The 21,851-nt window shown below is 32.3% G+C and overlaps 7 protein-coding genes across 21 annotated transcripts; 3 read left to right on the top strand and 4 right to left on the bottom strand.

Moving 5' to 3' along the window:
• Positions 1–1,007: 1,007 nt before the first annotated feature.
• On the bottom strand, positions 1,008–8,124 carry Nedd4 (E3 ubiquitin-protein ligase Nedd4). Of its 8 annotated transcripts, none has more exons than XR_013002957.1 (16): positions 7,985–8,124; positions 7,165–7,365; positions 6,922–7,082; positions 6,433–6,595; positions 6,227–6,342; positions 6,004–6,127; positions 5,042–5,191; positions 4,518–4,568; positions 4,149–4,425; positions 4,014–4,072; positions 3,875–3,940; positions 3,563–3,792; positions 3,373–3,494; positions 2,641–3,280; positions 1,817–2,528; positions 1,008–1,435 (listed from the first exon to the last, which is right to left on the bottom strand). XR_013002957.1 is itself a non-coding variant. In XM_076389035.1 (16 exons), the coding sequence occupies exons 1-15, from the start codon at positions 8,039–8,041 to the stop codon at positions 2,426–2,428; spliced, it is 2,520 nt and encodes an 839-aa protein (XP_076245150.1). In that variant the 5' UTR covers positions 8,042–8,124; the 3' UTR covers positions 1,008–2,304; positions 2,386–2,425. The 8 variants fall into 8 exon arrangements, 6 of the variants coding, with proteins under 6 accessions (XP_076245150.1, XP_076245149.1, XP_076245152.1 ...); XR_013002958.1 differs by having other exon boundaries at positions 2,350–2,528; XM_076389035.1 differs by having other exon boundaries at positions 1,008–2,304; positions 2,386–2,528.
• A 1,604-nt stretch (positions 8,125–9,728) lies between these two features.
• On the top strand, positions 9,729–11,884 carry LOC143185428 (endoplasmic reticulum-Golgi intermediate compartment protein 2). Of its 3 annotated transcripts, none has more exons than XM_076388413.1 (6): positions 9,729–10,244; positions 10,363–10,693; positions 10,756–11,006; positions 11,081–11,341; positions 11,403–11,566; positions 11,759–11,884. In XM_076388413.1, exons 1-6 carry the CDS (start codon positions 10,142–10,144, stop codon positions 11,882–11,884), a joined length of 1,236 nt encoding a protein of 411 aa, XP_076244528.1. In that variant the 5' UTR covers positions 9,729–10,141. The 3 variants fall into 3 exon arrangements, with proteins under 3 accessions (XP_076244528.1, XP_076244527.1, XP_076244529.1); XM_076388412.1 differs by having other exon boundaries at positions 9,730–10,244; positions 10,321–10,693; XM_076388414.1 differs by having other exon boundaries at positions 9,731–10,244; positions 10,321–10,693; positions 11,740–11,778.
• An 11-nt stretch (positions 11,885–11,895) lies between these two features.
• Positions 11,896–12,713, top strand: LOC143185432 (uncharacterized). Its single transcript, XM_076388421.1, has 4 exons — positions 11,896–12,048; positions 12,122–12,222; positions 12,318–12,384; positions 12,576–12,713. Exons 2-4 carry the CDS (start codon positions 12,124–12,126, stop codon positions 12,662–12,664), a joined length of 255 nt encoding a protein of 84 aa, XP_076244536.1. The 5' UTR covers positions 11,896–12,048; positions 12,122–12,123; the 3' UTR covers positions 12,665–12,713.
• A 149-nt stretch (positions 12,714–12,862) lies between these two features.
• Positions 12,863–14,793, bottom strand: Fam92 (CBY1 interacting BAR domain containing protein Fam92). Of its 5 annotated transcripts, XM_076388416.1 has the most exons (9): positions 14,668–14,793; positions 14,481–14,582; positions 14,263–14,391; positions 13,997–14,177; positions 13,688–13,912; positions 13,528–13,560; positions 13,241–13,402; positions 13,075–13,182; positions 12,863–13,003 (listed from the first exon to the last, which is right to left on the bottom strand). In XM_076388416.1, the coding sequence occupies exons 1-9, from the start codon at positions 14,697–14,699 to the stop codon at positions 12,884–12,886; spliced, it is 1,092 nt and encodes a 363-aa protein (XP_076244531.1). In that variant the 5' UTR covers positions 14,700–14,793; the 3' UTR covers positions 12,863–12,883. The 5 variants fall into 5 exon arrangements, with proteins under 5 accessions (XP_076244531.1, XP_076244532.1, XP_076244534.1 ...); XM_076388417.1 differs by lacking the exon at positions 13,528–13,560; XM_076388418.1 differs by lacking the exon at positions 12,863–13,003 and having other exon boundaries at positions 13,048–13,182.
• Positions 14,794–14,891: 98 nt separating this feature from the next.
• Positions 14,892–16,974, bottom strand: Sergef (secretion regulating guanine nucleotide exchange factor). Its single transcript, XM_076388415.1, has 6 exons — positions 16,850–16,974; positions 16,656–16,778; positions 15,847–16,414; positions 15,522–15,746; positions 15,289–15,441; positions 14,892–15,196 (listed from the first exon to the last, which is right to left on the bottom strand). The coding sequence occupies exons 2-6, from the start codon at positions 16,683–16,685 to the stop codon at positions 15,030–15,032; spliced, it is 1,143 nt and encodes a 380-aa protein (XP_076244530.1). The 5' UTR covers positions 16,686–16,778; positions 16,850–16,974; the 3' UTR covers positions 14,892–15,029.
• Positions 16,717–19,305, top strand: Cdc23 (cell division cycle protein 23). 2 transcript variants are annotated; one of them, XM_076388409.1, is made up of 8 exons: positions 16,717–16,865; positions 16,951–17,089; positions 17,183–17,844; positions 17,931–18,110; positions 18,184–18,348; positions 18,426–18,672; positions 18,753–19,017; positions 19,091–19,305. In XM_076388409.1, exons 2-8 carry the CDS (start codon positions 16,989–16,991, stop codon positions 19,199–19,201), a joined length of 1,731 nt encoding a protein of 576 aa, XP_076244524.1. In that variant the 5' UTR covers positions 16,717–16,865; positions 16,951–16,988; the 3' UTR covers positions 19,202–19,305. The 2 variants fall into 2 exon arrangements, with proteins under 2 accessions (XP_076244524.1, XP_076244523.1); XM_076388408.1 differs by having other exon boundaries at positions 16,861–17,089; positions 19,091–19,304.
• LOC143185427 (uncharacterized) lies at positions 19,304–21,102 on the bottom strand. The gene is made up of 2 exons (XM_076388410.1): positions 19,955–21,102; positions 19,304–19,856 (listed from the first exon to the last, which is right to left on the bottom strand). The coding sequence occupies exons 1-2, from the start codon at positions 21,050–21,052 to the stop codon at positions 19,377–19,379; spliced, it is 1,578 nt and encodes a 525-aa protein (XP_076244525.1). The 5' UTR covers positions 21,053–21,102; the 3' UTR covers positions 19,304–19,376.
• Between the last annotated feature and the right edge of the window lie 749 nt (positions 21,103–21,851).

The raw sequence follows: 21,851 nt of genomic DNA, 5'->3' as shown, positions 1-21,851 counted from the left end.
CGCTCAGGGATCTGATGAGAAAATTCATTTCTTCAACACGTTATACATTATTATACAATTTATTTCCGCATATAGTCTCATTTTCCACAATATTACTTACGAACATTAACAACAATTTATTTCGCAATCTTAAGAAATCCGTTAATCATAATATTAATGCTTAAACTTTACGACGCGAAATTTCGCCGTTCTTTGTTAGTAGTAAATAATTCTATCGCAAAGATATGGCGCATAAGCATTTTCGATATATCTTTCCTATCGCAAAGAACTTGTAAAAATGCAATTCTCTTGTAATCGTTATGTACCATTATATTTACATACAAATTAAGAAGTGGTAAGTGTCAAATTGGAACAAGTCACACATTTTTTCCTAACACATACAACACGCGCAAGTACGTAACTTGTAGTTCATCTATCAAATACGAGATTCAATTAAATCTTAGACAAGACATTACGTCACCTTTTTCCGGAACTTACAACGAACATATTTTGCAAAGTGTCTGATCTAGGAAATAAACACAACTCAACAACAAATAATCTAGTAACATATATGTATGCAAACAGATAACTGTAACAGAAACAGTTGAGATTTGCCGCTAAAATTTTCCGTTAATAGAAAATAATACTATAATATTCGTGCAACGCGATTTATCCACGAGAGAGAGAGAGAGAGAGAGAAGGAGAGAGAGAGAGAGAGAGAGAGAGAGAGAGAGAGAGAGAGAGAGAAAGCGAAGCAATACACAATTAAAATGTTAGCCCTAGAAAACTATGGAATACAGAAAATCCAGAACAATTATAATTTAAAGCCACAAAATTTGTATTGTAATAAGAATATTTATTATCTAATGGGACGTATCTGTTTACAATAAAATAAGCTGTACAAACAGGATGGAATGTTGTTTCGTTAGCTTAAAGTGCTAAACACCTTTTCGAATGTTTGTTACATTCTTGGAATAACTGTTATTGTACAAGGTAGGCATTTACAAGTAACATTAATCCATGCAATGTACATCACTTTTTGACAATGCAATTTAATATGTTTGTTATCCTTTTCTTAAATATTGTCAAAATGTACAAATGGTGAAATTCCATAATTTTTTAAGCAATTTCGTATCTATCATTTTACCTTATTTTATACTATGTACAACGTAGTATGTAACGTAGTAATAATACAGTTTTCAGTTTCTTTAATTGCTACGTGACTAAGTCATGTAACAGATACGCTTATTTCCAGGAAATAATACATTTCCGATTAGGTATGTTTATACATGTTTCTCGATTAAAAAATGTAATTATTATACTTTATAATAAATACCATAAACCAATTAAGAATAAAAAAAGTCATCTACGTAGCAACAGCAACCTATAATTGTTCTTGTTGTATCGTTTGATAAATGGAATTATTTTTTACTCTCTTCCTGGTCTTTTCTTCTACCTGTACAGTTTTATGATTTTATGTATTTGATTAATAGAACGTTTTTTTCATTTTTCATTATTATTGTATTAGATTCATAAGATAATTTCTGACTCTGCATAACTCACAAATGTCAAATATCTAAACACTGTTCTGTACGTATAAAAAAGAAAAACTATCGGATACAGTTTAAAAAAATCGATATCACAACAGTTGCTTTTATTTCGATTTAAGAAATGTATAATGAAATTTTAAAGTAATAATACAGTATAATTCATTTGCAAATTACGCAGCGTCATTGTGAGAAATTTTTTTCAATTTTCGTTTGTTTTTTATAATAATTTGCGTACAATTAAAATTTACTATATTACAATACCGTAATGTTAATGCAACGTATCGTACCTTACATCTTTTCTGAAATCTTTACATTTTTTATTCAAATTTTATCTCTTAAATTCATGGAGTCATACTTTTTCTTTAGTAATGAGGCATTCTTCACATTAATAGCAAATCAAAGCGAATAATTTATAGATTATTGCCTTATTTCAATTATTTACAGTTAATATCAGATTAATCATTTTTTTATCGTGATGACCGAAATTGTTTCCAAAATCTTTTTTCTGGTACAACAGTCAAAACATGGAATTACATGTAAGTGAACAGGTTAATAAATTTGCAATTCTTCAACCGCTAAAAGCAGTCTTTACAATTACTTGTGAATCATTTGGTAATTTTAAAAGTGCATCATGCGGAAAATTCGTTTCAGTTATTGATAATAATTAAGTAGCATTTCATTCATTGTACAGTAACGTTTCATTGGATTTGTCTCAATGTCGTAAATAGCAGTCAAGAGACATCTAATTCGTCAAAGTGCAGAAAAAATGTTAATCCTGTTAAATAGTTAATCGTATTAGATAGTATACATAGTTATGTACCTATGTATGTATGTATGTATGTATGTATATATGTACATTATATTACAGATATCATCATGAAAAGGGGTATTTCGTGCTAATCCACTCCAGCAAAACCTTGAGAACCTTCAATTGCTTTTATCAATTTTTCCCTGAGTTGTTGATAACTTTCGTAAGGAGGAAGGTCAATACGATTGAAACTGGAAAGGAAACATTAATTATCAGATGCGTTCTGATAATTGAAATACTATATTTTGTAATTTATTCAGCTCTCGAGTTAAAATTTCAAAAAGTTTAAAACCGTATACTTACCAAGTATGAGCCCTTGGATAATTTTCTGGTCTGCCCCACTTCTCGATCGTAAATAATTGTGGCCCATTGCTACCATACAATTCTTTAAAACCGTTCATTGGTACTCGTGATGTTCCTGTGACAAACTGTAACAGTCTTGAGCGCATTTCATTGCTAAACGAAAGAACCACACGCCAAAACCACTGTACAACAATATGATTAGCATGATAATCTCCTTTGTATAGCGTATTTTGTTTCCAGTCTTTCACGTCAATGTGCTGAATACCACACATCAGTAATTCTAATTCATGTTCGTCAAATATTTTGACTAGCGTTGGTGGTATTAGAGCATTGAATCCTTCTAAAAACGCATTCATTTGTTCTTGAACTCTTGACACGAATCGCCATTGTATAACTAATCCGATGTATTCATCTTTATTTTTATCCGTTAATGGTATGTTAGCACCATCTGGTTTAAGTTCTCTTTGAGAGGTGTGACCAAAACTTTCCTCGTCGACACAGAATGTGAGTTCTAATTCACTAGGATCGTTTTCTTTAATCCACAATAGCGAATTGTAGTATTCTGAATCCACGCTTTCCATATCTTTTAAATCAATAGGTTTACCCAACATCATTTTATAAAATGGCCGAATGAAGAATGCTAATGATAAAGGATAATCACATATACGTTTATTCTATAAATATGAAATAGTTCGCATTTCTACTAGTATAAATATGATTAAAGTAACTCACCATCCAACAGTTTACCGTGATAAACAGCCATACCTGCTATGCGACCAATAAATTTAAAGTAATTCAAATGTTCTTCGTTACAAACTCCCGAAAAGGGGTTAATTTGTAAAGTATAATTATCCCTATAAATATTTTAATTGTAATTACTACTTATAGTATACACAAATAACTCGTTATAGTGTAGACTTACATAGCAGAATATTCAAAGAGTCCATAATAAGGATTGAACATTTCTTTTGACAGCAGGAAAAACCACTCTCTAGCAAGTCCTCCATAATCCAAACCGATTTCTCCTTCAAATTCAACCCATAATTTTGTTTTCAATATCTCAACTCTATTAACCGAACTAATTATACGGTAAGAATCTTCGAGAATATTACTTCGACCAACTTTTATTTCAAATTTATTAGGAACATTATTCTAGAAAAAGGGCAATGTGGTTACTGCACACAAGGATAATTTTTTTCTGTAAAAGCAATCTTCTAAACTGTCATATACTTACAGGCTTTCTCAGCTGAGATTTCAGATATTCATATTTGCGTTTATAATCTCTTGAATATGGCACAGCCTGTAAAAGTGACATTTATGTAATACTTCGGACAAGTCATTTATAATTTGATATTACAAGATATTATACGGACCGGGCCAGCAATTTGTGGATTAGACATACGTGGATCTTCCCACTGAGTTGTCCTTGTATCTGCGAAGGGAAGAAAAGATTGTATGACCAAACTTGAAATAATTGAAATTCATATTAGAAATAAGTTTAAACATACTGTGATCTATGAAAAATATTCTCCCGTCAATGTGAACTCTTTCTTCCCAACCTTCAGGAAGAGGTCCAAGTTGATCTAAATCACTTCTTGGTGTAGTAGAAGGAGCGATATGATTAGGTATCGAACTTGGACGTCCTGTCCGAGGATCAATCCATGTTGTTGTCCTTTCATTATGATCAATGAAAAATACTCTACCATTCGGAGCTACTTGCATACCCCATCCAAGCGGTAGTCCTTCATCGCTTGATGCAGGTAGCGTAGGTTTCGGGGTTTCGATCTACATTTTCAAACAATAACAAAAAGTTGAAATAGCAGCACTAAACAAACAGAAATATTATACAATTTTCTTTTATCAACAACTAAATTCACCTGTTCTGATGATCGTCTAGACCCAGCTGGGCTGTCAACATTATCGTCACTCTGTAAAAGCAATATTAAGATATTTTCATTTCAAAATAATTCTCACTGAAATTCAACACGTAGATACGACATAACTGTACTGATGCAAGTATGCAATAATTGTAAAATTATGTATCGTTATAATAAATCATTCAACATAAAGTCATGCCACGTATCAATTCTAAAAAGTATTATATTATAAATTAACATGCAAAGAAACGTGTTGCTACTTAAAACTAGTATAAATTATAGAATTGTCAAAACGAATTTAAATATTCTTGGTAGTAAAGGTGTAAGTGTATCATACATAAGTGTATAATGAAGTTTTATATTTGACACTCTTGAATATACCAATAAAAAAATTTCATAAACAGTAATGTGATAAATAGCGTGGTTCTTTAAATCAATTTTAAGCTTTAAAAAATTGATAATGCAAAGTATGGATAAAAACGTTTTACAGAATTGAAAGACTGCATGTTTGTATTTAAAAGTACCTGTTCTTCGTATTCGCTAACGTAGCCACGTTGATCGACAGAATGTCCAGAGTCTGAAGAAGTATCCCCAATACCCCCTCCCCTATGATTCTCAACCTCACACTCTCTTGTTTCTGAATCTTCATCTTCCTCGCGAGGAATTTCACCATCCTTACACACACATGCACAAAATTGCTAGATATTGCATGCTAATTATTCTATTCGTAAAAGATTTCTAACATTGCTGAATCATTCAAATACATCATACTTTATGTTAAATAATTCGTGCATATCTAACACGTCTAATTATATAATGAGGTAGTTAGTAGTTGCTATTATTGCAACATAAAAATGACATACATGTTACCATGTATACGTCATATACATAAATAATTATGATATAATACATGCCTACAATTAAAAAACACGTAAAATAATTCTAGACATTTAGCTAACTTATAAGACGCCCGTTTGAAACAATCAACGATAAACCGTTATCAACTTCCATGAACACTATCCCTTTTAATATGAATTATTTTATAATAAATACAGACAATGACGAGTAGTAGCGGTATCATTTATATAAATCGCAATTTTATTCTACCTTTTCATTGCAAAAAAACATATTTCAATTATTTTATATAGCTGAAAGATGTATTATGGAAAAAGTTGAAGTAATGAATCTCTATGTAATCTCTATGTTTTGTGCGTGTGTGTGTTTTTTTCACACATATGTCTTATGTGGATTAAAGAAGATAATATTCTCCTATGACAGAGGAATTGCAGAGAGCAAGCAGAGTACTAATTTTGTAAATTTAATCTTCAAAATCTAATGACTATATTAGTAGAATATATTATATGAAACAAAATATATGACGTATGTGTGAACAAGATCAATATTATATAAGAATTTAAATAAATATCTATTTTAGAAGTTTAATAAAATTCCTAAATTTTGATATACTTGTAATAATTAGTATTACCTGATTAATCGAACTTCTGTGTCTGTTTTCGTTATCCGCACTAATATGAAAACGTCGTTGGAATTCAGTTGCTGCAGTACTAAAATTTCGTTCAATCGTCATATTTCCAGTGGGTGAAGTGTTACTGCAAGATTAATAAAATATAAAAAAATATTCATGGAATATATACATTTACTCGATTTGTATTATTTATTGAAACAAAGATATGTAATTTATCACGTACGCTTCTGTTGGACGTTCCCATTGCGTAAATCGTGCTATGTGATTAACATAATACGTTCGCCCATTTGCATCTTGTCTTTCTTCCCATCCTGGTGGTAAAGGTGAGTCAAATGCTACCTACAAATTTCATAAAGGATATTAATTTACATGGAAATAAAAAAGTAGGAACTGAAAGCTGTTTAATTTAGAACATAACATATACATAACTGTTTGCAAAGGACGATTGACATTTACCGGTTGTACCATTTCCCATCCTCCTGAGTCAGATGCAGCATCTCCATTGTCAGTATTTGCAGTAGACGAGTCGGAAATATATGCATGATATACTTCCAAGGTACCTTTCACTCTCGAACGCTGACTGGAATGATTACTAGCCATATCCTCGTAAGTTATTCAATTTGCATTTGCAAATGAAAAATACAAAAGAAATATTTGAATGAAACAGATGTGAAAATTCGTGAAATGCAGCCAATAAATATGAATTTGTAAAGGATAGATATAAGTTAATGTAGAACAGTGCAACAAAGTAAAAGAAAATAAAGAATAATAAATGAAAATGATCTGTAATATTATAGGTATTTTATTATATCTAGGGTATATGAATAAAAAATATACAAAAGAAGAAGCTAAATATATTAAACTGTCAAAGTATATTAAAAATACATAGCTCAAAGCATAGATTAGGAAAATACTTACCTGCGTGGTCGAAGTAAATAACGTCTGGCAGGGATTGTTTGACCTTCTTGTTCTTTAGGTACATTAACTAATGTCAATTCTACCATTCCAAGGAAATCATCTCTTGTTAATCTGTTCTCATCAAATACTTGTAGCACCAACTTATGGTCAACAGGTTTAACCTACATGACAAAATTAATTCTTTTAAAATGTTTAACATTCTATCATTAATACGTTGTCATCAACTATTTACAATGAACTTACTCTAAATATGAATTCTTCTTCCCAAACGGGATTTAAAGTTTTCTTTTTAGTTTTTGTAAGTGCAGAATCCACAGTTTCATCACCATTTATAGTATTCAAGTCAACACGTACATAAGGATCGCTTGCACCAAAGATATCTTTCTTAGCTAGTTGGTGCCCAGCGATTACCTTTAACCTCAGCTTGCTAGTAGTCTCATCTCTCTATAAGTATTATAATATAACAAATATTTGTTGCAAAATAATTCTCATTTAACGTTAAATATAAGGTTTGTTATTATACTGATCAATATAAATAAAATAAACTTATTTTAGAAAAATAATGAATATATATGTAAAGATGTCAATAAATTTCAAATAAAAATTGAAATTTCTTTTAGAAATCGCCAATGAAAGCATATTTTATTTATTTCAAAATAGTTGTAAAACAACTTTTTATTCATCTTCGTATTCTTATGCATAATAAACATAGAGTTTAAATATTTCACTTATTAATAACACAAAACATACATTCAAAAGACAAAATTACACAAATATAGACTTAAACCGTTAAAACCAAAAACTCTTCTAGTCTATAATTAAATACACAATGTATTTAAATATAAAAGAACTGACATTAACAAATGCAATTCATGATAAACAAATCTTTCAAAAACAGTGTGCGCCGCAATTTTTTATAGTATAAGAAAAAATAGTGTTATTGATTAAACAATATTTTTAATTATAAAATCAACAACTTTCTTGAAATAAGTAACACCCTTTCTGAAGTCTATGAATCAAAAATCCAACCTATACTTGTCAAACTGTCAAAGTAGTTACGTACAGATTCTCCGTCAACTCCGGGTGGCGGATTATACCCATAAACGTGTTCCTCTGCCATTAACGTTATATATAATCAATTTGTTTCAAATCGTCGACTGCTGCTTCTAACAATTTAACGAGATTCACAGTTTCTTATGTGCCATCAAGAAACCTATTTTGTCTTAACCCCTCTCTGTCTCTGTTGCACGAACAAAACGGATATGACATAGCGCGCTTAAAGATGGCCAGCTTCCTTTCAAATATTCAAACTGCTTTAAATTTAATTTTCTCGTTTTTCCCACGTTTTCAAATTACGATATATGCATTTAAATTTCGCAAAAGGAATACACGATTTGAAAAGTATATGCTCTTTGATCTTTGAAATTTTATTAATGATGAATAGCAATAAACTGTGGAAAAATCTGTCCAAACTGACTATATGACAGCCAAAATAATCCTCTCTTAATACGCTTACAAATATCTTTTCGAATTTTCGTAAAGAGGCATTGTCTAACGACTGTTATCGTTGAAAAAGGATTAAACTAATAGGCATGACAGTCTTAGATCATTTCTGTTAAATTATTTTTACAGTTTAATATTCTAGTATTATTGTAAATATATGCAACTTTTAATATCTTATCAGCAACATTTGCAGTTTTAATGTCTGTATAAAGTAATACGTACCACAGACTCTGATAAAGATAGCCGTCCTGATCTTGCATTAATTTGCACTATCCTAGATGTAGAATGATGTTGAGTATTCCAAGTATAAGAACGTTGTCTAGGAGGAGGCGATTCAACACCAGCATACATTGGGTATGTCAAAGTACCCGGCATATTATATTATATTTTTATATTTACACTTTGCAAATTGCTATTCAAATAACTCAAACAAATGTTATTTATGTTCCAATTTCCTTATTAAAATCTCACTTGTAGAGTATAGGTTTCATCGTACGAAACATGTTATGGTACATACTACAGAATAAAATATATTATTAATTAAATAATTCTGTTGCTATTTACCGCATAACAAGTTTGTTATCTAACAGAATACCATATTTAACAAACTCTTGGTACAATAATACAAAATAAAATCTAATAGCTCTATGTAGTATAAATACAAACCAAATTGTACTAAGTACATGCGCAAGTATATAAATCTATATACACACTACCCCTGTATTTATATGTACTGACAGTAAAAGAACATTTTACAAAAAATTATTAACAAATATAGGATAACACCAAAATATAATATCTATATGTCTAATTAAAGACTGATATTCTTTAATTAAAAATTGAAATAATTCACAATCACTGATACTTATACATATGACACCTATTTTTTAAGTTTTCAATAAAAGAAACATAATAATGCACGAATGTTCAGAACTAGAAAATTACTAATTTCCAGTATGAATGTTAAATGTAAAAATTGTTCGAGATAAGGAAAGCGTTCTAAATCTCTTTACGCGATAACACATATACTTGTCGTAATACGAAATTAATCAGTATATGTACTAAAAGTTTGATAAGTATATGTACAATATTCCATGAACTAAATAGATATAAACATTTTGTAGATGAAATTTGAAAAGTTCTCGATAGAACTAAAAATTGATTAGATCATTTTATTAACGTGTCATATCTTTATTTATTTTTCATGTTACATGACGATTATATGCATTCGATATTTTTGTCATATTAATATAGTATAGCTGGATAGTTGAAATCCACTTAATATTCGTATTGTTCTTGTAGCGAGTACAGTAGCAATTTTAATGTTACTGAAAGTCAATTTTCAATTATGTTCTTCCGAAGATTTAACATTTTTGTAGGAATTGTTCCATACATATATGTATAGTATACTCATACCTACATACACACATACGTACTACACACATGTTAAAGTTTCGACGGAAATTTCCGTTTGTATGTATGTCGCGACGTATACATTACCCACACATAGTCAGAATATTTTACAGTAAACGGTTTTTTGTAATAAAAAGAAAAATGTCTATAACAATATGTATATGTACTATTCACGTTTAACGTAAAATTAAAACAAAACTAGCATATCTAAACGCTTAAATTCTTACATGCGATACAGGTTAACAAATCACAAGTAAATGTTTATTGCACTATCGTTTGATCCAAATTCTTGTAAATAATTAAGATGTTAAGGAGACGTAATGTTAATATTAAAACTGTGAAGGAGCTAGATGCATTTCCGAAAGTTCCTGAACCATATATTGATAAGACTGCAGTTGGAGGAACTTGTAAGTTTTGTGCTGTAAGGCTGAATATTTTCTTTATGATTCTTTTCTTCATGAACATTATATATTTATTTTTCAGTTTCTATATTTACAATTTGTACTATTCTATATTTAATAATAGCTGAAACAAACTACTACCTTGATAGCAGATTACAGTTTAAATTTGAACCAGATACAGATGTTGATGCAAAATTAAAAATTAATATTGATATAACTGTTGCAATGCCATGTGGTCGAATTGGTGCAGACGTTTTAGATTCTACAAATCAAAATATGATAGGCCATCAATCATTAGAAGAAGAGGACACATGGTGGGAATTAACACAAGAACAAAGATCTCACTTTGAAGCTTTGAAACATATGAATTCTTATTTAAGAGAGGAATATCATGCAATTCATGAATTACTGTGGAAGTCCAATCAAGTTACCTTGTTTAGTGAAATGCCAAAAAGGTATGGAATATATATTAGAATGTACCTAGATTATGCATATCTCTGTACACATGTACTTTTAGGACTCACCAACCCAGTTATGCACCAAATGCTTGTCGCATTCATGGCAGTTTAAACGTTAATAAAGTTGCTGGAAATTTTCATATAACAGCTGGTAAATCATTGTCCATTCCAAGAGGACATATACATATTTCAGCTTTTATGACTGATAAACACTATAACTTTACCCATAGAATAAATAAGTTTTCATTTGGTGGACCCAGTCCAGGTATTGTTCATCCACTAGAAGGAGATGAAAAAATAGCTGATAATAGTAAGTTCATATGATATTTGAACTTTACAAATTTTGTAGTTCTAACATTTATTGGAAAATAAATTATATTTTAGACATGATTTTATATCAGTATTTTGTGGAAGTAGTTCCCACTGATATACAAACTCTATTAAGTGCTTCTAAAACGTATCAGTATAGTGTAAAGGATCACCAAAGACCCATTGATCATCAGAAAGGATCCCATGGAATACCAGGAATTTTTTTCAAGTATGATATGAGTGCACTCAAGATAAAAGTTACTCAACAACGTGACACAGTGTATCAATTTTTAGTCAAATTGTGTGCTACAGTTGGTGGCATTTTTGTTACAAGTGGTATGTATTCATTAAACGAATAGCAACATAACAAAAAGTCTAACATCTACAAATTTTTTAGGATTAATAAAGAATGTTGTACAAAGTTTTTGGTACATTGTATGCTGTAAATTTCTAACATCCAACGAAAAGAAAAATGAGCAAAAATTTGTAAATTCTGAGATCAAATCAGATTATCAAATACCTGGAACAATAAACCTAATGGGTGTTTCAACACTTGAAACTGTAAATATCACTTTTAAACCACAATAAAGATAATTGCACAATTTAGTTTGCAAATTAAATCGAAAGTTTGTAAATAAAATTGAAAAAACTAATCAAGAATATGAGTATGTATTTCAATTTTCATGTTTGAAATGTTTCCGGTAACATCTACTTTTAATTCCTATCACTTGTAGCGCTGTAATCTCATTTTAGACTGAATCGATAACGTTGAGGATGATAGCACAGACGAGTCCCAGACGAACGTGTAACAGAAAACTAGTGTATACTTCATCAATGCTGAAACTGAGATTATTTATTTCGAATAAAGTATACCTATAGAAAAATAATTTCAGAGAACGATCTGTATCGAATCGTGATAGAAAAGTTTGATCGAAGGATGGCAACCACCTACATGTTGTTTGTTAAATCGATGAATTAATAGTTTACGTTATTCGTCACAGAAACCTTAGTCAACCGTAAATCTTCGCATGCGCTTAACCGAAGTTTGTTTCTTCCCAGTTTGGAATGAAATTTGTTTTCTCCTTGAATGAGATTGAACAATTGTGACTCTTTTAGGTATGGCAGATATTAAGCAGGATCACAAAGTTGAGGACAGCGACAATTATGGAATGGGCAATAGCGCCGATCCAAAGAATATGCAAGAACTGACTCAATACGTGAGTTAAATAGTATACTTTATTACTACGACATATTCTTAACGTGATTTAATGTTTAAGATAAGTCACTTATGTTCGGAATATTTTATTTTTAGGTACAGACACTCTTACAAAACATGCAGGATAAGTTTCAAACAATGTCAGATCAAATACTTGGACGAAATATCCTTTTAAAGTGAATCAATTATATTTCTTTAAATAACCTCAAAAATATTAATGATACATGTATAAAAATTTATAGTAAAATAAAAATTGCTTTGCTGGTAAGGAAAATTGTGGTTATTTAGAGAAATTAAATATTAATTAACGTATTGTAATGAAATGTAATCTGTTATGTCCTTAATAAGAAACAATAGATGAAATGGGAAATAGAATAGACGATCTGGAAAAAAATATTGCAGATCTAATGACACAAGCTGGAGTAGAGGGTGGTGATAAATAATTATTATTTATTATAACATCAATTTTGGTGTTTAATCGAAGACGTATATCAACAAAGATGATTGAATAAAAATAATATTTATATGACACTAAATGCATTTTTTGGTTATACGGTAATAAACTGGCAATTTATATAATAATGCATAATTTATATTTAGCCAATCCTACTTGATATATAAATATTAGAAAATATAAAGCACTGACAACTGCGAAATAAATATTAACTGTAAGTAATAGACATAGGCATTGTTAAAAACTTCTGATATGCAGGAATTGGTGGCACTGTTTTAAATATAAATCGCATAGAGGTCTCATGTTCGGAGTTTGCTTGTAGTTTAATCTAGAATTGTAAAAAATGTTTAAAAATAAGTGAATTATGGGTAATTACATAGAGGTATGCCTGGTCCTCACAGGTTTTTCTTTAATGGATTCAGATTCTGTCTCTTCTGAACTGTTTCCATATTCCTCGATTTGCACAGATTCCGAAGAATTTGTTTTCAAGCTGGACTTTGCAGAATACTGTGGATGAGCGTGTAATTATTACTAACGCAATAGTCAAATATAATATTGAACTTACTATGGATTCAGTTGTACGGCTGATTAATTTTTGTGAATTTGCGGGAGAAGACGTAAAACGGTTAGCCAAGTTAGTAAGGGAGTAAGCTTGCCTAAATGAAGTTCGTCCAACGGTTGTCAGTCGGGCAACGGAATCCGGTACGCGTACTATTTCACGAAATTCCTGAATACATACAGACATCAATTGTGTTAATGCGAACAAAGAAATCACGTGTTTGCGATTAATTTAGGGATTTTTTTTGAATAACGTTTGTAATTTTATAGAAATATATCGAGTAAATAATTTACCCCGTTCATGTTTCCTCTTATTGTTTGGAAGTCCTGCGACGAAAACGTTAAAATAATCTTGATTTTATTAATTGATTAAATTATTGAACAGCTATGACCCGAATTGTAGAAGAAAATGAGAAATGCAAATATTTTCGAATATTATATACGTATATCTCACCTCTAAATCTTGAACTTCGTCGATTTCGACGACATCGTGATAAGCTTTCGTTAGCAACTCGAGAGCTTTCGCATGAAAACTTAACTCGATAACGACAAAATCTAAAAGTATTGTTTTCAAATCATGTAGCTTTCGTTTTTCAAATGAATCAATTTGTTCTTCTAATCCTTTCACCACTCTTGAAACTTCAACGGAAGCTTTCATCAATTCAGATTCAGCTTGTGACTGTAATAATATTTAAGGGTAGATGATAAATTCTCGCGTAGAATAAAATCATTATGCTACAAATGAAACGTTTAAGAAGGATACGATCATCTGCCTGTTTCTAGGATTGCGTTCTCGGAGTTTATCTAAGTGCCTCCTTCTTGTCAATTCTTTATCACGGGCTGCAAAGGTATTCTTCACATCGTCACGAGCGTGTTTGCAAATTGTCGCATACTGAGACAGAGGAGCAATTATTTTTACATCGAATCTCTGTACTTCGGCATCCCTAACAATAGTAAGTGGGTAATGTGAAGAATAACTTATTCTTGTTATTATTAGGTAGTAACCCGAAAAAATCAACGCGTACGTACCTATAGTCACCTATTACCGACAATGTTGCAGAAAAATTCGTCAATCCGGTAGCGAAAGATCGATTTATGGTTTCTGATTGAGCATAAGTTTGTATTACTTTCGCGATTTCATCTCCTTTGTCGCGTAATCTATAAATAAGAAAATCATAAAAAACACGATAAATATAATCGATACGTAGAAATATATGTACGCGTTTCACTGGTTGCTATGTACAAACCTTGCCGCTTTTCTCGTATATGCAGCAAACGCATTACATAATTCTGCAAAATGTTTTTCTACATTTGATATTCGATCTTGTACAAATTTTGCTTCCTGCTCCCTAACGAACGAAAATAATTAAGCTACAAATAACACTACCCATTCGAATTGTCCGCAACATTACATGAAAGAGTGTGAGTGCTTACCAGACGCTAGTTTGAGATTTTGAACGTAACATTCTGCGACATGAAGTTATGCAATTATTTTTCTTTAATCTAATACGGTCGATGTTCGTATGAAACTGACACTTGTATAACGTTTCGTTCGCGTGATCTCCCCACTGACAGTTTATTGCTGGCAGGTGGTGCACACTGAGCGCAGGTGAGGTCGATTTTAATCTATACGTACTCTGTCCAGTCTAACTATTCTTTATAGGTTTTTATTTAGATTCTTTTTCTCCGTTGTAAATAATAATAAACAAATTGTTTTTATTTATACATATGTACATGTGTATAAAAAATAGAATCAGAGATATATTGTACTTTTTTCAATAAAATGTACAAATTATTTATAATCTTTTTAGTACAGCAAATGAATGACCCGCGCCACATCCGATATGGGTTGCCATATAACCAGAAGGAAGTGAAATCTGTTCTGGAAACTTTATATCCTTCGTATGTCCGATCCCGCAATTTCCATGTTCATTCCACCCCCAACATAGAATTTCTCCATTTTCTGTCATAGTTATAAAATGTAATGCATTTAGTTCTCTTTTTTCCTTCATTTTGTAGATTGCTTCATATTTTGCTTGGTTTGTGAATACCAACCAGTTAAAGCAACGCTGTGTTCCGACCCAACCGAAATTTGTTCAATTTTCGAGGGGCTACCTATTCGCATGATTTTCCAAGATGACGGTTCCTTAAATTCCGCACAGCCTAACTGCCCATACGTGTTTCGACCCCACGAAAAAGCCTGGCCACCTACAGAGAACATACTTTCAGAGAACATACTTGCTTTTCAAGAAGACATGATCCAGGTAGTAATTAAAAAATTCAAGTACCGCTCAATAGAATTGTATGAGACCAGCCGCAGTTCATTTTGATCGATGAGTCGAATCGAGCATTCGGTATTTTGATCGGAAACGATGTTTTTGAAAACCGATTAAGATCTAGACCTAATTGACCATACTTATTATCACCAAAAGCATAAAGATCCCCATTCTTTGTTATTGCAATTGTGTGGTGTTGGCCACAACTAACATCTTGTATGTTTGTCAGCGTTGAAACTGCACATAGTATAAAGTGAATATGTTATTTCGAGATTGTATTCAGGTCTCCTATAATGTACGGACAAATATTGCCCTTTACACAAAGGCCTGTAAGTACCTTCGGTAAAAGCGTACGAAGCGTTTAAGCATTCTTCTTTTTCAGAGGGGCTTAAGCCTAACTGGCCTTTGCTACCTGAACCCGCTACTAAAATTTTATGATCCTCCGTTATTACAGCAGTGTGCCTTAAGCCTATAGAAACTCGATTGATTCTTCGATCGATGGCGACTTCAAAAGGTTCATTTGTCCATTGAAGGTTGCTCGGGTGTTTTCCTAATTGTCCGAAACAATTCGAACCCCAGAGAAATAAACTGCCTCCTATTGTCAACGCCGCGGAACAGTCCCAACCACATACCACGTCCACGATAATTTTGTCTTTCAGCTTGCCCTCTATTTTCCTAAATGAAAGGACGTCTTCATTTACGGGAAAACCTGTTTGTCCTCTATTGTTCCATCCACAGGAATAAACGCGTCCTCGATTGTCTAAAATTAACGTGTGTCCTGCACCGCCAACTATCTTACTAATGTTTTGCGTTTCCAACGCACTTTCAGATAAATTAAGTTCTTGAGGTAGAATACATTCTTCAGATCGAAAGCCTTGCCCAAGTTGACCATGAGAATTAGCACCCTGCAAAATGAACATTATTTTCTCTACTTATTTCAAGTGTTCCCGCCCGAATGTAATGTTTCCGGTTAAACTCTATATGCATAGATTGGGACACGTACATAGTACAATACATAAACGCAGTAATATATGTGCATTTGCATGATATATTTTGTTAATGAGATCTGTCACTTATTTTTAATAGTAATATATACTTATATGTATGATACGTAAAATAAATAGATGAAACAATTGATTACATTACCCATGATAGCAAGCAATAAGTCATTGTCATCTATATCTTTGTCAGCCGTAATGTTGCCAAACACTTGCGATTAGTTTCTAATGCGAGACATGTTTAGACTGTCTTTGAATCGATATAAAACAACTAAAAATGAAATTATAAGGTTAATATTTTCGGTAATTTATTATAGATGGCAGCAGAAAATGTTTACGTACTCAATCTTTCTCGCCGGTGTGTATTTAAGCATGTAACAAGATTATTGTTTGCTTGTTGAAATGTTTAGAATCGTTATTTAATTAACTGCGTGCAATTGCAGTAATTGGATAAAACATTATCAAAATTAATTTGTACGATATGGAAGAATCGGTAAAACTCGATCTCAAAGAGGTTAAAACTGACCTTTTGCGCGCGATAAATGAATGTTCGCAGCGCGGTTTATTGCATACCGCGAAATGGTAGGTCAAACTTTGTAATTAAAAATTCTACGTTCTAATCACGAAATTGGTTATTTTATAATGAAAATGTTTGGAAATATATTTTTATTACAGGTTAGCAGAATTGAGTTATTCCTTGAAAGATGTTAAATTAAATATTCACGACATTACTGTTGATCTTTATTTGTCAGATATTAACGAAGAAGAGGATATCTATATATTGGCAAAATCCTATTTCGATTCAAAGGAATATGATAGGGCAGCTTATTTTACAGAATCCTGTAAAACTCCAAAAGTTAGATTTTTACACTTGTATTCTCGTTACTTATCAGGCGAAACGAAAAAGATATATGATATGACAGTTGTACCTCCAGACCCTTTAAAAAATGATAGCTTAAAATTATTGTGTTCAGATTTGAGAAAAGATCACATGGTAGATAAGCTAGACGGTTTTGGTCTTTACCTTTTTGGCGTAACATTAAAAAAGTTACAACTTACCCGAGAAGCTATGGATGTGTTGGTGGATGCAACGCACAAACAACCTATGCATTGGGGATCTTGGTTAGAATTGGCTTCTTTAATAACAGATAGAGAAAAGCTTGAAAGTTTATGTTTACCTAATCATTGGATGAAGTATTTCTTTATGGCCCATATGTATTTGGAATTGCAATTAATTGATGAAAGTTTAGCTTTATATTGTGATTTACAATCAATGGGATTTGAGAAAAATGGTTACGTACGTGCTCAAACTGCAATGGCAGTACATTATAAAAGAGGTAAATCAATATTTTGAAACTCACGAATAATATTTTATAGTAAGAGCTTTATGTACACACATTAAACTGTGACATTTTTATTCCAGATGTGGATAATGCTATAGAGACATTTAAAAGAATAATAAAGGAAGATCCATACTGCTTAGACAATATGGATACATATTCCAATTTACTTTATGTGAAAGAAATGAGAGTTGAACTAGCAAATTTAGCTCATAGAGCAACAGAAATTGATAAATATAGACTAGAAACATGTTGTATAGTAGGTAAGTTCCTTATACTTTCTAATGGAGAAATTAAAGGCTTATTACTTGTCTATCCAGTAGAATTATACTCTAGGAAATTACTACAGTTTAAGAGGGGATCATCAAAAGGCAGTGATGTATTTTCATAGGGCACTGAAAATGAATCCACAGTATCTATCAGCTTGGACATTGCTTGGTCATGAATTCATGGAAATGAAGAACACAAATGGTGCTATACATAGTTATCGACAAGCTATTGGTACATATCGCATATTTATAAAAAAATATATGCTGGTATTTATTTGTATAACAGTTTGCTTGCCTTTTTCTATGTAGAAGTGAATAAACGAGATTATAGGGCATGGTATGGTTTGGGTCAAACATATGAAATTTTGAAAATGCCATTTTATGCAATTTACTATTACAAACAGGCTCAGTTATTAAGACCACACGACAGCAGAATGGTACTAGCCTTAGGAGAAGCATATGAAAAACAAGATAAAATCCAAGATGCACTTAAATGTTATTATAAGGCTTGCAGTGTAGGAGATATTGAAGGAATGGCATTATTAAAGTTAGCTACGTATGTATTCAAGTTCAATAACACTTGAAACATGTTGCTTGATCATATATACATATATATACTGACGTAAAACATTACAGGTTATATGAAAAGTTAGGTGAACATGATAGTGCAGCAGCAGCCTATACTGACTTCGTTATGGATGAATCTAGAAATGCAGACAGGAGCGATTTGAGTCACGCGTACAAGTATTTGACGCAATATCATTTAAAACGGGAGCAGTTGGACCAAGCTAATCACTACGCGCAAAAATGTTTACAGTTCGATGAAACGAAAGAAGAAGCTAAAGCTTTACTGAGAACAATCGCTCAAAAAAGAGTAAAAGTGGAAGAAACTTCGATGGTGGTAATTAAAGATTATCGATAGTGTTTACAGAGTGAGAAAGATTAGAAAATTATCAATTTGACTTGAACTACAGGTAGAAGATATGAATGAAACCGATCCTGTTATCGAACAAGGAGAGCGGACAGATCCTACTCCAGGAAACCAGTTATCGCCGATGAATCTTTCATTTATGCCTACGCCATAAACTACAGCATGAAGAAAAAGCGTTAATACTTATAATTTATGCTTAGTACCTTGTATATATTTTTAATAAACATTCAAAATCAATACGAAAGAGGTTCAGATATCGATTTTTTTATTTATTGCACATTCATTTGATTTTATGTATACACCCGTAGGCTTTTTTTAGAACAATATTATCACCGGTAATAGTTATTTTTTAAGATTTTTGAGGAATACTTAGTCTGTAAGGGAAGGTCCATAAATTCGGGGTAATCGTAATAGAGGTGTCTCATAGGTGAGGGCGCTGGTGAAACTGTTACCGTTAATGGAGTCATCGAAGAATAAGTGCAACTGTTTTTCAGCACCGATTTCATGAAATGTTTCGAGTTATTGCAGGCGTAAGACGTTAATGGGGGATTTTGTGGCAATTGAGGAAAACCTGGTGGAGCACGCATGCAGATTCGAGGGGTGTTTATAGCATCTAACGAGTTTGAATCCCATCGACCTGTTGCAACATCTGTATCTGGTGTCACAGATACACGTTCATCGAAACCAAGATCGGTTGAAGAAGATGATGTACTGCATGATGAAATTCGTTTATATTTCATTCCTATGTACCCATCGTTCGAGTCTTCATTATCCGCTATGTAGTTTAAATCCTGATCCAGCTGTTTGCCCTTGAAAAACCAAAATAGAATAAACATATTAAACGTGTTTGTTGGAGCAATCGAGAGATCGTAATTAAAGTACAAAGGAATAGTAAATAGATGTATACCTGAAAGAAATTAGGCTGGAATCTTTGGGCTGTATATTTGCAACAAAATTCTTTTTCAGAGAATTTTGTTTCAATTGGAATCATTTCAACATCTTCGTCCGAAAAAGCGCTGTCAGTTTGCGTTGCAGTTTCCTTATATTTAACATCTCCTTTTTGCTTCGTTGCTTTATTTTTAATTGGCGTCTTTGAAGTCCGTGGTTTACATTTATTCGGAGTACTATCTTGCCGAGATTCGCGTTTTCCCTCACACGTCATTGTTTCGGTTCTACGTTTCTCGTCTTTATCCACATTATCCACAAGTTTCCTTCTTTTGTTGTTAATGCCAATATCCGAGGACGTTTTCTTCTTCCGTTCTCGTTCATTTTCCTGTGGTTCCTTCTTCAATCGGGACGCACTCGTAAAATATTTGCTATTACTTCCATTGCAAAGGAAATTGTATTTTTCGCGTTTACAAAAGGGTAGCGATTTGGAGTTGGAGGATGAAAGTTCATCGTCGGAGGAAGTGCATTGTTTCTGAAAGATTCTTGCAATTTCTTCATCCACTGAAGAGTTATAATCTTGGTCATCTATACATAATCTTGAGGTATCAGGTCGACTGTTTCTTGAGAGTCGGTTACCGTCTGAACTTTTTATCGTGAGAGACGATTTCTCGGAAATTTGTTCCTCGATCGATATATCCATAGGTTCTTCTGAGATCGTAAATGACATGGATTTGTTAATGTTATCATAGTCCATGGACACATTCATCGTGCTACACGCGCTGCTCCATTGATCGACAGAAGAGTCAGAATCTTCTGCAGCAGTTACCATTTCGTCAGTAGATTCTTCGTCATCTTTTTTAGCCTTTTCTTTCAAATTCTGTTTGTTGGCCGTAGAAGAAGACGATGATTGAGAATTTCTTTGGTGTTTCTCTGCAGATTTACAGTTTGATGTTTCGGAATTTGTCGTGCGACTTTCATCTCGATTCTTTCCCTTTTTTTCAGGTGCGCATTTTTCGTCCTTCCTTGTCACTTGTTGCGTTTCTTCCTTTTTAATCGAAAGTGCGGCTCCTGAACTTGTACCAAATATACAAAAGCGCAGAAGGTGTAGAGGAAACATAATGTATTTAATTCCACTCCCGACGATGCCGTCGCTAGTGGAATGAAGAATTTCTGTCGACGGTAGGGCCATGTTCTCTTTTTCCAGTTTTTGTATATCTCTTCTCGGCACTTCTCGAGGAAAAGGGCTGTATCGACTGTTTCCGGTCACAGATTTGACTGATTCTCGCAAACTCACTGCTGCTGGCTTTTCCTGTCAAATTCAGACAAATATATATGTAATGTAAAATTTGTCTTCTTTTATAGCATCTAAGTGTTTTTGATTCAAACTAAACATGTGACTTCGCAATGACGTGTATGACATATAAGAATTACTTGAAAAATCCACCGGTATGTTTATAGCATATAACTAGGAAGTATTGATAATTAGAACACTTATACAAGTTACAAATCTGTTACGTGATGAAACACAATTGACGGATTTCGTTGGAACGTTGTGCGAGATAATCTTGTCAGGGGCGAAAATGTTTCTTCGTACATTAAATAAATTTATCGTTATGAAAATATTACTAAAATTCAGATAATTTAGAGCACAATTAGCATTGATTTATCTAAAGGCTGACGTCATCGCATGCGAGATGCTGCTACCGTCACTTTCTACACGACAAATGTTGTAATTATCGCGATTTTTCTCGTTTTATTTGTTAAACGAATAATATGCGAGTACTTAAATGTAATTATCCACGTCATTGTGAAACAATCACTTTCGAATTCGAATGCGAACTGACCATATTTTCATTTGCGTTTGCCTCTACAGTGGACACACTTTTTCTTAAAAAAAAGAAAGGAAAAAATTACTT

This window comes from Calliopsis andreniformis, chromosome 12 (genome assembly GCF_051401765.1).
Source record: "Calliopsis andreniformis isolate RMS-2024a chromosome 12, iyCalAndr_principal, whole genome shotgun sequence".
NCBI lineage: Eukaryota > Metazoa > Arthropoda > Insecta > Hymenoptera > Andrenidae > Calliopsis > Calliopsis andreniformis.
Note: the sequence above shows the minus strand (reverse complement) of the source record. Positions and strands in the feature narration are given on the sequence as shown.

Coding starts and splice junctions, on each gene's coding strand:
- LOC143185428 (XM_076388412.1), top strand. CDS start 10,142: ATGTTAAGGAGACGTAATGTTAATATTAAAACTGTGAAGGAGCTAGAT. Junction 10,694..10,755: donor TTTAGTGAAATGCCAAAAAG/GTATGGAATATA, acceptor ATGTACTTTTAG/GACTCACCAACCCAGTTATG. Junction 11,007..11,080: donor TGAAAAAATAGCTGATAATA/GTAAGTTCATAT, acceptor ATTATATTTTAG/ACATGATTTTATATCAGTAT.
- Fam92 (XM_076388416.1), bottom strand. CDS start 14,699: ATGTTACGTTCAAAATCTCAAACTAGCGTCTG. Junction 14,583..14,667: donor AAATCTCAAACTAGCGTCTG/GTAAGCACTCAC, acceptor TTCGTTCGTTAG/GGAGCAGGAAGCAAAATTTG. Junction 14,178..14,262: donor TCGGTAATAGGTGACTATAG/GTACGTACGCGT, acceptor TACTATTGTTAG/GGATGCCGAAGTACAGAGAT.
- Cdc23 (XM_076388409.1), top strand. CDS start 16,989: ATGGAAGAATCGGTAAAACTCGATCTCAAAGAGGTTAAAACTGACCTT. Junction 17,845..17,930: donor GGCAGTACATTATAAAAGAG/GTAAATCAATAT, acceptor TTTTTATTCCAG/ATGTGGATAATGCTATAGAG. Junction 19,018..19,090: donor TGGAAGAAACTTCGATGGTG/GTAATTAAAGAT, acceptor CTTGAACTACAG/GTAGAAGATATGAATGAAAC.
- LOC143185427 (XM_076388410.1), bottom strand. CDS start 21,052: ATGTTTCCTCTACACCTTCTGCGCTTTTGTATATTTGGTACAAGTTCA. Junction 19,857..19,954: donor TCCAGCCTAATTTCTTTCAG/GTATACATCTAT, acceptor TGGTTTTTCAAG/GGCAAACAGCTGGATCAGGA.
- Nedd4 (XM_076389034.1), bottom strand. CDS start 8,041: ATGGCAGAGGAACACGTTTATGGGTATAATCCGCCACCCGGAGTTGAC. Junction 4,073..4,148: donor AATATTTTTCATAGATCACA/GTATGTTTAAAC, acceptor TTCCCTTCGCAG/ATACAAGGACAACTCAGTGG. Junction 3,495..3,562: donor CTCTTTGAATATTCTGCTAT/GTAAGTCTACAC, acceptor AAATATTTATAG/GGATAATTATACTTTACAAA.
- Sergef (XM_076388415.1), bottom strand. CDS start 16,685: ATGACAATGACTTATTGCTTGCTATCATGG. Junction 16,415..16,655: donor CTTATTGCTTGCTATCATGG/GTAATGTAATCA, acceptor TTCATTTTGCAG/GGTGCTAATTCTCATGGTCA. Junction 15,747..15,846: donor TTCGTACGCTTTTACCGAAG/GTACTTACAGGC, acceptor TACTATGTGCAG/TTTCAACGCTGACAAACATA.
- LOC143185432 (XM_076388421.1), top strand. CDS start 12,124: ATGGCAGATATTAAGCAGGATCACAAAGTTGAGGACAGCGACAATTAT. Junction 12,223..12,317: donor TGCAAGAACTGACTCAATAC/GTGAGTTAAATA, acceptor TTTTATTTTTAG/GTACAGACACTCTTACAAAA. Junction 12,385..12,575: donor AGATCAAATACTTGGACGAA/ATATCCTTTTAA, acceptor AATAAGAAACAA/TAGATGAAATGGGAAATAGA.